This window comes from Acomys minous (assembly GCF_964271855.1).
Source record: "Acomys minous genome assembly, chromosome: 6".
Classification (NCBI taxonomy): domain Eukaryota; kingdom Metazoa; phylum Chordata; class Mammalia; order Rodentia; family Muridae; genus Acomys; species Acomys minous.
Window position 1 is genome coordinate 118190580 of NC_140487.1, and position 13147 is coordinate 118203726.

The following is a 13147-nucleotide window of genomic DNA, read 5'->3' on the forward strand; positions in this document are numbered from 1 at the left end:
AAGCAATTCATCTTAATCTGATTTTTTATTATTTTTGTTGTTTTGGTTTTGGATACAAGGTCTCACCATGTAGACCAGGCTGGCCTGCCTCTGCCTCCAGTGTGCAGCAAGACACTTTTACTTTATATGAAAGCTGTTCCCACATGTGGTACTTTCTAGTAAATTACATATTATCATAGCAAACTGCATAAGCAGGTAATAAAATGAGTATTCATATAAACTATAATGGTACATGCCCTATGAAAATTCCATAACAAAACACATTACTTTAACTTAAACACATCTCAACAAGCCCAGTATGGTGGCATGCACCCTCACTCCTCACACACAAGAGGCAGGGGTACTGCAAAATCCTCTCAAAACAAAAAAACAGAACAAGAGTCAGTGCGCTGACAGTCAAGGGCTTGCTGAGCAAGCCTGTGAGCTGTAGCTTCCATCTTAGAGTTAGGCCTGCATCACCAGAGAGCGTGAGCTGGGGACAGGAGAAACCCGGCAAGCTATGGGGCTTGCCTGCCTGCTTGGCAGGGGCAATAGGGAACAAAAGACCTTGCCTCAAAACAAGATGGAGGGCAGGACAGACATGTTCACTGAGGCAGGGATGTACCTGCACGCAGGCACGCGTATGCACGCACAGTAAGAATTTACAAAGCATTCATTCTCCTAATTAACACTTTAAAAAGTATACTTAAAAAAGCAAAACAAAGGTGTCAGCCGACACAGACCACATAACCAACCCCAGGGTTCCCTCACTCGTTCTTTCAAACCCTGCAAGTGGCAGCAACTTCAAGTGTTTCTATTTGAACTGAAGGGAAACCGTCTTTCACAACTTCCATCAGTGAACTGCCAGAGCTTGTAAGATTAAAACCTCTTTTGCAAAAGCTACTCACGATCTGTGCAGAGCATGCAGATGCTCACAAAGCCATGCAGACTTGATCTTCAGAGGTAAACAAGAGCTCACTAACAGGGACGTTTCTTTTGTTTTTTTGACACTACATAGGCCAGGCTGGCCTTGAACTTAAGCTGCTTCAGCCTCCAAAGTCCTGGGATTACATCTTATTAGCATTTTAAGTGTCTTTTTTGTTTTGGTGTGGTTTGGTTTCTCTGTATAGCCAGTTTATTGTGAGAATTTCCAGTATCAGTCACACAATAAATGTTCTGCTTCAACCACCAAGAAATGTAATGCACTAAAAGTGTTCTGCTACAAGTCCACGATGCAGGGGCTGGTCTTGAAACAATGCCGCCCACTCCTCTTGCTTCATCCCCCTGAAGTAGCCATGAACAAGAAAGACTCCGCGTACCAAGTCTAAAACAAACAAACATGTTCTGGCTGGGCAGGAGCGACACACACCTTAGTTCCAGCAGAGGCAGATGGATCTCGTTGTTTGTCTTAGTGTTTTTGTCTTCTGGGGTTTGGGTTTTGCGTTTTTTGGAAGGTGTTTTTGAGATAGAGTCTCCTATGTATCCTTGCTGGTGTGGAACTCAAGTATGCAGACCAGGCTGGCTCTGGCCTTGCACCCACACAGACCTGCCCGCCTCCCCCTTGCTTGGATTAAAGGGACACATGAGTCTTTGGTTTGTTCTACAGACAGGTTTCGTGGATCCCAAACTGGCCTCAAAATGCATTATGTAGCTGAGGATGACCTTGAACTTTTGACCCTTCTGTCAAAATGATAAATGTGTGCACCACGCCTTATTTAAAGGAGCTAGTTCTTCCCAAAAAGAAATTAAATAGTCTAAATGTGTATAACATTTCAAAATATGACTCTTTTCATGTTACTAATTATAGAGGAAAGGCTAAGAAACCCCTCAGTAGCACAGCACCTAATTCACTCATGGTCACATGACCAAAGCCCCCATGCACCTCCACTGCTTCTGCTTTCCCCTTCCAGTTAACTAAGAATCCACCTGAGTTGCCAGCTGATTCTGGAGAAGTGAGTGCCCCCTGGTCCTGACTTGGTGGGGAGTCTGGCAGTGTACCACTGGTCGCTGGTCCGGTCTCCTCTCCATGAACCACACAACCTAAGTCCTAACCTGCACTTTCTCTCAGCCTGTTTTCCTTCCCCAAGGACCCAACCATTAGCTGTTGTAGTTTGGGCGTGCAGGTGCCTTTCCCAGGTTTTGGTTGGGTTGATATGCTGGCTGGCAGGTTGGTTTTTTCTGGAGAGCAGGGTGGTAAAGACCTACGGGTTTGGGGTCTTGGGGGCTTTTCTTGTTCGTTGCTGTGTGTGCTGCAGTACAAAGCCTTCTTATACATGCTAGACAAAAACTCTAAGTAAGCGAATCCAGTGGCTACCTTTCCAAAGTACACATCTCACTAGCTACCTCGCTTCTAAATTCTTTAAGTGCTTATCTCTGCATAAAGAGCAAAACCCTGGGAGCTGGAGAGACGGCTCTATAGTTCAGAGCCCCTGAGTTCAGTCCTGAGCGCTAACCCAGTGCCTCATACCGTCTATCACTCTAGTTCCAGACTATCCAACACCAGCTTCTAATCTCTGTGGAAAACAGGCACATGTGGTGTACATATAGCCAGCCATGCGGCAAAGCACTAGGACACCAAAAATAAGTAAATCTTACTGAATAAATAAATAAAATAAAAATTTAAAGGAATAAAGTCCTGAATTGTTAACATGTTTAACCATATTTAAATTATCTGCTAGTCTTAGCCAGGCATGGTGGTGCACATCTTTAATCCCAGCACTCAGGTGGAGCTCTACAAGTTCAAAGCCAGCCCAGTCTACACAGTAAGTTCTGGGACAGTCAGGGCTGTTACACAGAGAAACCCTGTCTTGAAAACCCAAAAAGAGAAAAAAAGAGATCTGCTGGTCTCCAAACATGCCTCTGCCTCTCTGTCCCTCTTCTAAAGTAAAGGCCTTTCTTCTTAAGTTCTGATGCCCTCCACAGCCAGCCACGCTGCCTCTTAGATCTCAAGAGTCACGTAATTTTCTTTCTGTTCTACACACAGTACCAAACCGCCATCACACAGCAGCCACCATGCTGCTAACAGAAGGAAATCAATAAGCTAACATGTAAGCTCAGGTAAAGAACTGAAAGCAGCATATAGAGGGCTGAAATATGCCACGTCCAGGAAATGCTGCTGCTGGGTGTGTCTTGTTTGGAACACTCTTGCTTTCCCTCAATCATGGGAACTGTGGGAGCTGGGAGCAGTGACACACACCTGTATAATCTCCAGCATTCAGGAGGATCACTGTGAGTTTGAGGCCAGCTTGGTCTACAAAGGGAGATCAAACCAGCTAAGGCTACACAGAGAAACCATGTCTTGAAACACCCCCCCCCCCCGAAAAAAGAAAACCCAAAAAATTAATTAATTAAGGAATTGTGAACACAATCTTGTGTTCTCTCTGCTCAGGAAAAAGGTTGTGTGTGCATGTGTGTGTGTGTTTCTATATATATTACTTAGCATAAAAGGAAACCAATAAGCCAAGAATTGTATTAGAGCCTCTTCAAAGGGGGAAAACAAAACACTTTAACAAGCAGAATGAGACTGAAGACACAGCTCAGCTGATAGCCAGCTTGCCTTGCAAGCAGAGAGCCCAGGCTCAACCCAAAGCACCCCGTAAAAGAGGGCATGCTATCACACCAGTGCACTCCTGACACCGAGAGGTAGGGCCAGGAAAGAGGCCATCATCCAGTACATACTAGGTTTGAGGACAGCCTGGAATACATTGGGTGGGGGGACAGGGCAAGACCCTCCCCAAGCCCGTGGGGTGCTGTCCTTGCTGAGGCGTGCCTTACCAGTGCAAGCCAGAGCCAAGCAAATTACAAGGAACACAAATGAGCCTGAAAGTTCTAAATTGTAAACATATAAAACATCGTCTATGCAAGGCAAATCAAACTGCTCAGCTGCTGGACGTGGCCTTCCGAGCCTCCAGCTCCTGTCCTCGATGTCACCAGGTAAACCTAAGCAGGGTCACCATCTCCAGAATCTTCCTGTCACCCCCTTCCTCCCTGAGACTTAGTCCTCCGGTCCTTTCCAGGTACATCCTGTCAGAAGACAAATCTGAAAGGCTGTGAGCCAAGGTTAGCTCCACGAGCACATGCACATCAAATCAGAGCGCACTGCCGGCTTCACACCTCAGCCAGACGGTGTAGCCATGGCCCTCAGGGCAAAGCCACCCACAGGCCCTGACCTCATCCAGAAAAGAAGCCAACCTGAAGTCTCTGGCTTCCTAAAGTAAGTAGCAGTTCACTGTGGCAATTTCCAAATAAGTAGATCACAGCTAGATTAGGAAGATGAGGCTAAACGTTTCCACTTTAATTATTTTGCTTTAGCCTCGTGTAGCAGGCGTCACAGGCAAGGGCCATCATACCCACTTCTAGAGAAGGTTCATATAAACGATGAGAAAGCTGAGGCACAACGAAACTGTACAGTGTCACTAAGGAATGTGCCATCTCCTGAAGTCTGTACTTTCCAAACCCACTCTACAGTCTAAGGTCTAAGTCTCCTTGTTAAAACGATCCTCAGTTTATCATTGCTGTCTTTAACATAAACTCCTTAGTATTCAAAAAGGCACAATAACTGAGTTATCGCAGCCTTGGAGAACGGCACCGTAAGTTCAGTGAAAGGATGCACTTATAGCATTGGTAAAGCACACTGTGGTGTTAAAATAGACTTAAAGTTTATTTATGGCTTTTAGAAATGTTATGGTCCATGGAAAAGTTGATTCCACACGCTTAAGAAATTACAATGAAAGGCCAGGTGTGTTGGTGCACGCCTGTAATCCCAGGACTCGGGAGGCAGAGGCAAGTGGATTGATGTGAGTTTGAGGCCAGCCTGCAAAACCAAAAACCAAAAACCAAAAACCAAAAAAAAAAAAAAAAAAAGAAATAAAATTAATTTTAGCACTAAACAGCACGGGCATACCATCAGTTAGATTCTGGTTAATTTGATGTCTGGGTGTTACTCATTCAACATAAAATCCAAGGTCGCTTTCTTTACAAATGAAGTACTCTGGTCATCTCATCACCGCTGCCCACTGAGCGTGTGAGAACCTGTCAGCTGCGAACCTACCTGTCAGTGCTGGTGCTGGTGCTGCTGCTGATGGAGTCGCTACTGGAGGATCTACTCCTAGAGCCGCTGCCGCTGGGGGACCGGGTGGGCCTGGTCGCTTGGCTAGCCAGCCTCTGCGGAGACTGGTTTCTAGACTGGGACGAGTGTGGTGAGCGGCTCCTGCTGTGCTGGTAACTGCGCTCTGGCCTCCTGCCTCGTACCTCCCGGGTGATGTCGTCCCTGTAGAGATCCCTGTGTACCACACTGGGCAGTGTAAACTGCTCCCGAGCCCTAGCTTCGTATCGGGGGTCATGAGCATCAAAGCGGTTTGGACTTCGACTCCGAGAAGTGTAATAGAGTCCGTGTTGTAAAGTCCGCTCTCGAGGGTCTCTATAGTAATCCTGATCGTAATGTCTTGTCCGATCAAATGCTCCTGTCCCCCGGTCATGGTGTCCATAGGCACTGTGTTCGTAAGCACGCTCCCTGTTATCTGAAGCCCTGCGTTTAGGAGGGGAAAACAGTCAATCAGAAAGGAGCAGCAACACCGGATCCAAGTCATGCAAACATTCACTCCAGAGCTGTCTCTGCGCCTCATCACTTTCTAAACAGCACAAACCTTAGTAAGCCAACACTGACATGCTCAACTCTTTACTGGACTCCAAAACCTCACTAATAAGCATCTTTGCTGTTTACTGATATATGGGGCCTTCCTTAGTAGTGCTGCCTTTATTGGGGAATTTTCCAACTTGTATTAAAGGGTGTGTGTGGTGTGTGTGAACACCCACTTTTTTTCTGTTTCTTGTTTTAAAGACAGTCTCATATAGCTTAGGCTAACCTCAAACTCTCTGTGTCTATGTAGGTAAGGATGACCCTAAATGTCTGGTCTTAAGTGGCAGGATTACAGGCATAAGCCACATGCACAGTACCCAGCTGATAGCCCAGTTTTAATGTGATAATTTGTTGATGTATTTGTTTATCTTGGGTTTGTTTTGAAGACAGGATCTCAGTATGGAACCCTGACTGACAAGGTTGGCCTCAAACTCAGAGATCTGCTTGCCTCTGCTTCCAAGCACTGCGATTAAGGGAGTGCTCCTACTAAGCCAAATTTGATGTTAAAGTTTGTTTTTTTTTTTTTTTAACAGTTTCCTCTGAGTTAAATATATTAGACTTTTGATTATTTACAGTTATTTTGGGACACTTCTGCATATTGCACTGAGAAGACACTGAAGCCTGGGACGGCTCATGTTCTTCAGCAGGAGGATTGCCAAACAAATCAAAACAATTCAAATGCAAGGTTTTCTTACTCCTGACCTTTTCTTCCCTTGGAGACAGGGCCTTGTATGTAGCCCAGGCTAGACTTGTAGCATTCAATCCTCCTGCTTCAACCTCCCTAGGGGACTATAAGGCATATGCCACCACTATCAGGCCTCTTACTAATTTTTGACTTGGGGACTCTACATAAATCACTAAGCTATGTAAATTGCCCAAATATTTATATTCTTTTTTTTGTTTTTTCTTCGAGACAGGGTTTCTCTGTATAGTAGATATTTATATTTAAAAATGAAAGTGGAATATTAAGAAGAATTAAGAGGGCTGGAGAGATGGCTCAGAGGTTAAAAGCACCGTCTGGTCTTCCAAACGTCCCAAGTTCAATTCCCAGCAACCACATGGTGGCTCACAACCATCTGCAATGAGATCCAGTGCCTTCTTGTGGAGGGCAGACACACATGCGGGCAAACTACTGTATAAATAATAAATCTTTTAAAAAATTAGAATATCAAAATAGTGGACTGTTGCTTAACAAAGACTGCACAACTTTACCTTAGAATGAAAGTTGTTTTATCTCCTCATGCCCCCAGCCACTGCTACATAATGTTTAAACACCTATTCCATGACTCACTTTCTTAATATGTGTGCTCCATGACTGGAGGAAACAGGTTCTCTTGGCTCTGACTGCATCCACGGTGCCCGAGATGAAAGTAGGAATGCTGGCAACGCAAGCTACTACTCTGAGCAGCCATTAGCAATGACCTAACTCAGCATCACTGGCTTTGTTTTGCAGTGCGAGATCCAATCCAGACCCTTGCACACGTGGGGGCAAGTGTTCTACCACTGAGCCACATCCTCAGTCCCCGCAGCATCTTTAGTTAGAATGTGAATGTTCACCAGCTCAAGAATGCATAACGTACTGCGTATAGGAGCGCACACGTGCAGGCACATGGTGGCTTAAGACGCCAGGCACGGTGGCCCACATGTGTGATGAAGGCAAAGACAAGTGAGTCTCTGTGAGTGTGAGGCCAGTAAGACCCTGCCTCAAAAACAAAAAACCAAAAGGAAAAGAAGGAACAAATCCTACTCTTCGAAGAAATTCTATATCTCTACTTCTGCAGGGCACAGACCACGGGAGCTCCTCTGCAACCTCACCCCCCACCAATAATCTTCTAACAAAAGCAATAAAGAATCACAAAAGATAAAGATTACAATTTCTCCAACAAAATTAGAGCCAAAGTTCTGTGACAACTGACACCATGTTCTCAACACGTTCCTAAATTTCCAGTATCTCTATCAGGACTCATCTTCACCCACCATCTCCCTTAACACCAACCCTACTAACCTGGGCTGTGTGTGCACGAGTGCACGTGTCTGTGCATGCATGTGCGCTTGCACACATCCAAGACCACTTGGAGGACACGCTGGGTATCTTCCTTAGCTGATCTGGGACTTACTTGGGTAGAGCAGGCTGGGCTTGAACTTAAGACATTCACCTGCCTTTGCCTCCAGTGCTAGGATTAAAGGCGTATGTCACCACACCTAACTTAGACCTTGTTTTTGGGTAACTAACCAACTGAGCCACAGACTGGCCAATGAGTTCCAGAGGGACACCATCTCCAGCTCCCCAGTGGGGGGTGGCAGCTGCAAATCACTGCGCCAGACTCTCACACTAGTGCTAGGATCTGAACTTGGGCCCCTGTGGTTGCACGGAAAGCATCTGATCAACTGAGCCATCTCCTCAGACTCCAATAGACAACTTCTGCTTATTTTGCTGCCATCTTAAACTAAGCTGGTAAAGGGTGTATGTATTGGGGGGGGGGGGGAGGATTTGTCTTTAAGTTTATTAGATGACATTATTTTCCTTTTTCATTAACTACAATTCCAAAATTTGACTATTATAATGTCTAACAAGAAGGTTCCTTTGAGATTTACAAAGAAAACATCATAATAGGTCATTTCTGCACGCTCCCAAGTGTTAATCGGTGAAGCCATGATTAATGGTGCAACAGAAGCAATGGGCATAGCTCTAGACTGCTACAGCTGGTGTTTCATACGTGTGTGCAGTTCTGATCCATTAGGGAGACACAGAGGCAGGCACGAGGGGGCAGGATCTAACTGCTAGTCTTGGAGTCATCTATTAGTACTAATGCGTCTAGAGTTAGTGGGGAGAGAAAGTATGATGGGTTAGCAGAGGGGCTAATATACACAGGTCAGGACATACCAACCTTTTCCAACTGTGGAAACACGACCTATAATCCCAATTAAATCTAGGGAGAGAATTGAGAACATAACTTCCCCAATTTTGGCCCCTCTTACAGGGGTAATCCACCTTCTTAGTGGGCAAGGGTGTCAAATGATATTTAGATGAACCACAAGAAAAAAAAAATCTTAGTGACCAGACAAATAATTCCACAGGCAGCAAGAAGTCCCAGACAAACTGTAACTCTCCAACCCCCAGACTTCTTTCTTGAGATAGTAGACAATTATAAATTGATCCACATTCATAAAAATCTGCATCCCTAAATAGGAGTCAGGCAACTGGCAGCGAGGAGGAAAATGTCTCTACAATTCCAACAAATGAGGAGCAAAGCTGCTGACAACTGTTCCCGTTTGTAGCCATCCAGCCCAGTCCATCTGACTACTGTATCCACTGATCGTACTGTGGCCAAGGCTACAGTTCCTTCAGCAGGGCGCTAACCTGCTTAACAAAGAAGGCAGTAATCCTCTTCCCCTCGCTACTGGAGTCTTGAGACCACAGCATCCCATACATCCCAGCACTTAAGGAAGCAGCTATATTCCAGCATTTATGAGTGTTCACCGTCTCAGTTTCCCCAATTCCATCAAGTGTAATTCCACAGAAATTGAGTAGATCCAAAATGGAACCATCACGCGTGGCCTTTGTTCTTCCTCGCCCATGTACACATTTCCACGCTCAAGTATTGTTTGTAGTATCCAAAGGGTTGAATCAATGATCTGCCAGACACTATGTGACAATCCAATTTGTTTGTAGGCTTTACATACTGAACACCGAGCTTCTAAAAGACCTGTAGGCTCTGATACTCCAGAGGTATTCCAAATAGCCCGAAGACAAAGCCGGCAGCCAAATAGCTCCATCTGGTAATAAGGATATATCCAAGGAAGGCCTTGATGATATCCAAAAGGAGGAACATTTCCTTCTAGAAGCCAGGTAACTCCAAACGGATGCTCTACAGGAACTCTTCCACCACGTCATCTCGAGGGATATCCAATCTGCTACAGGAAATATCCTCTACGATTCCGTGAGGTACCAGCCACTGGGACAGAAATCACTTCCGTTTCCAACCCAAAATAGGAAACATTGAGAATGCCCAAAATTTTAAATCCATCTGGGGCCCCTAAATACGAGTTTCTGTTTCTCACCACATCAAATACAAAATACCTGCCTACCGAAACCTTGGAACTTACCCATCAAGTCTCCGCTCATAGCGTCCTTCTCGTGCATGAAGTGATGGCGGGGGGCCATAAGCAGGCCCTCCACCACTTCCTCTGAACCCAGAAACCTCTCTACTACGAGATGCTATGGAAACTGTATCATCCAATCCCCGAGCAGCACTTGGAATAGTGCCTGGTTCATTATAATCCGTGCGTAGGTCTCTGTCTCCCATTTTGTTAACGGAGTTGTGAGCTTTCTGTGCACTTTTGATGTCCACAAAATCCACAAAGGCAGCCACTCCTCCTTCAGACCCCCGCTTGGGGAGAATCTTGACACTTTCCACGCGGCCATATCTGGGGGGGGAAAAAAGAAGTAAAGTTATTTATGCCTATCAATGATTTTCCAAAGTGCTTCCTTCTAAGATAATTTCCATTATATATGTATAGGACATGGCCTACAATATGGCTTTTTGTTGGGGGTGCCTGTTTCTATGTGCTGTGTGGAGAGACAGCAGCCCATGTCAGGTGTGTGCTCCACCTCCTCAAATTCTGAGGCTGAGTATCTATCTCCTGAACTTGATCCGGCTAGATGAGGCCCCAGAAATGAGCTTACAGGGGTGACTAGGTTTTGTGAAAATGCTGGAGACTGAGCATAGGTCTTCATGTTTGAACTTTATAAACAGAGTTATCTCCCTGGTCCCCAAAATGGCTATATAAGGAGCTCTCATTTAAAGCACACACATAATAGCACACAAATTTTTAAAGTTCATTTGCACTTTCACATTTTACAGACTCTGAAACAAATATCTGCACATCATTATTTTTATTACTCTCATTTGTATCTACTGAAACTATCCTTAACTTTGTAAGAGCACTCAGTTTAAAACAACCTCAAGGGGCTGGAGAGGTGGCTCAATGGTTAAGGGCACTGTCTGCTCTTCTAGAGGTCCTGAGTTCAATTCCCAGCAAGCCACATTATAGATGGTGGCTCACAACCATCTATAATGTGATCTGACGCCCTCTTCTGGCCTGCAGATGGACATGCAGATAGAGCACTCATACTTAAATAAGTAAATAAATATTTACCAAAAACCAAAACAAAACCTTAAAACTTCAGTAGTCTTTACATCATAAGAAAGATTAAGCCTAAAATAAAATCAAAGTGGTTTTAAAATACTAAAGTGGGGTGTGGTGGCCCATAATTATAGACTCAACACTCAGGAAACACGGGCAGGAAGATTTGAGACTGGGGACCAGGCCTGGCTACATGGCAAGTTCTAGAATTCATGGATAGTCTGTATATTTTTTCTTTCTTTTTTTCTAAAGATTCATTTCATTATGTATACAGTGTTTGCCTGGTGCCCATCAGAAGAGGGCGCCAGATCTCATTATAGATGGTTGTGAGCCCCACCATGCGGGTGCTGGGAATTGAGCTCAGGACCTTTGGAAGAACACATGGTGCTCTTAACCACCGGGCCATCTCTCCAGCCCAGTAGTCTGTATATTTCATCCTGAGGCATTTTTATTTATTTATTTTATGTATTTGTGTAGGCATATGCATGCTACAATGGGCAGGTGATGGACAGAGGACAGCTTTCTCAATTGGTTTTCCTCCTTCACTATCCGGGTTCTGAGGATCAAACTCAGACTGTCAGGCTTGAAACGCACTTACCCACTCCGCCATCTCAGCAGCCCAATAGCTCTATTTCATGTGCTTTCTATTTTGTTTGCTTTGCAGGGAGGGCTGGGGGGGTGTGAATTCTAGATTAGCCTGAAACCCATCAAACAATGAATGACCTTGGGCATTTGATGCTCCTACTGAATGCTGGACTCACAGCCAAACACCACCACCACGAATGTTTGTGCAGTGGTAGGAATTGAACCCAGGACCTTATGTGCTAAAGCAAACACTTTACCAACTGAGCTACCTCCCCAGCCTTTCATGTATTTTTAACAGGGCATATTAGAAATGCAGGCACAGGCTGGAGAGATGGCTCAGTGGTTAAAGAGCACCACTTGCTCTTCCGGAGGTCCCGAGTTCAATTCCCAGCAACCACATGGTGGCTCACAACCATCTATAATGATGTCCTCTTCTGTAGATAAAGCACTCATAATAACAATAAATAAATAAATAGAAAGGCAGGCACAAGCGTTTTCAAACACAGTAAGAATCTGCTGACAATGCAGTCATAATTTCACACTTCCCCTGAAAAGTCTAAGGTGACCAGAAGGCAGATCTGTTCCAGTCCTAGGATGACTTAAGCTACTGCTTAAAAAGGAAACCCAGTATCCAAGTCTGTCTTATCAAAAACTCTTGTACAGATAAACAAATCATTTGTTACAACTGATTGATGAGGCCAGTGAGATGGCTCAGCAGGTAAAGCTGACTGAGTCTGATGACCTAACCCGAGTCCAACCCAAGAACCATGAGACAGAGTGAGAAAACCAACTCAAAAAGGCTACCCTCTGTCGTGCTGCACAAGCACACACTCAAAAGACAGACAGATAGACAAATGGACGGACAGACGTACATGCACACGAAATAGAAAAACAAGGCAGGCATGGTGGCTCACACCTTTAGTCCCTGCACTTGGGAAGCACAGGCAAGTGGGTATCAGTGAGTTCAAGGCCAGCCTGGTCCACAAAGCAAGTCTAGGGCAGCCAGGACTGTTACAAAAAGAAACTGTCTTAAAAAAGAAAAAGAAAAGAAAAGAGAAAGAAAACCAGTAAACTTGCTGGTGGAAAGGTTTTTCTGTGACTTAGGGAGAAGTTTAATAGTAGTTTAAATGGTTCTTCCCATATAAACAAAATAATTTTTAATATATATGACAAGAGACTTGAGTCTGTTAATCCAAAAAGGAAGCAAACAAACAAAAATCAAATACTAGCCAGGCCTGGTGGCGCACTCCTTTAATCCCAGCACGTGGGAGGCAGAGGCAGGTGGATCACTGTGAATTCGAGGCCAGCCTGGCCTACAAAGTGAGACCAGGACAGCCAAGCTACAGAGAGAAACCCTATCTCAAAAAAATGAAACAAACAAAACCCATAAAATTTAACTTTAAAAGGGATGGGGGTCGCTGGAGAGATGGCTGAGGTTAAAACCACTGGCTGCTCTTCCAAAGGTCCTGAGTTCAATTCCCAGCAACCACATGGTGGCTCATAACCATCTATACTGAGGTCTGGTGTCCTCTTTTGGCCTGCAGGTGTATGCACAGGCAAAACACTGTATACATAATAAATAAGTCTTTTAAAAAGAAAAAAAGAAAAAAGGGAGGAAGGAGGTACTCACTAAGTAGCCCTGGCTGGCCTGGAATTTGCTATGTAAACCAGGCTTAGCCTTGAACTCAGAGATCTGCCTGCCTCTGCTTCCCAAGTGCTGGAACTAAAAGCACATGTCTTCATGCATGGCTAAATTCTCTTTATTAAATAGATAAAATGCTTTGACAAAATATATTT

The 13147-nt window shown here is 44.7% G+C and overlaps 1 protein-coding gene across 4 annotated transcripts in view; it reads right to left on the reverse strand.

Moving 5' to 3' along the window:
* The window catches only part of SPEN (spen family transcriptional repressor), a 67295-nt gene that overhangs the window by 39614 nt on the left and 14534 nt on the right, over positions 1 to 13147 (reverse strand). For all 4 annotated transcript variants that reach the window (XM_084786435.1, XM_084786436.1, XM_084786434.1 and 1 more), the window contains exons 2-3: positions 9725 to 10045; positions 5030 to 5506 (exon numbers count right to left, since the gene is read on the reverse strand). In XM_084786435.1, the coding sequence (XP_084642561.1) occupies positions 5030 to 5506; positions 9725 to 10045 (798 nt within the window). The remainder of the gene's footprint in view (positions 1 to 5029; positions 5507 to 9724; positions 10046 to 13147) is intronic.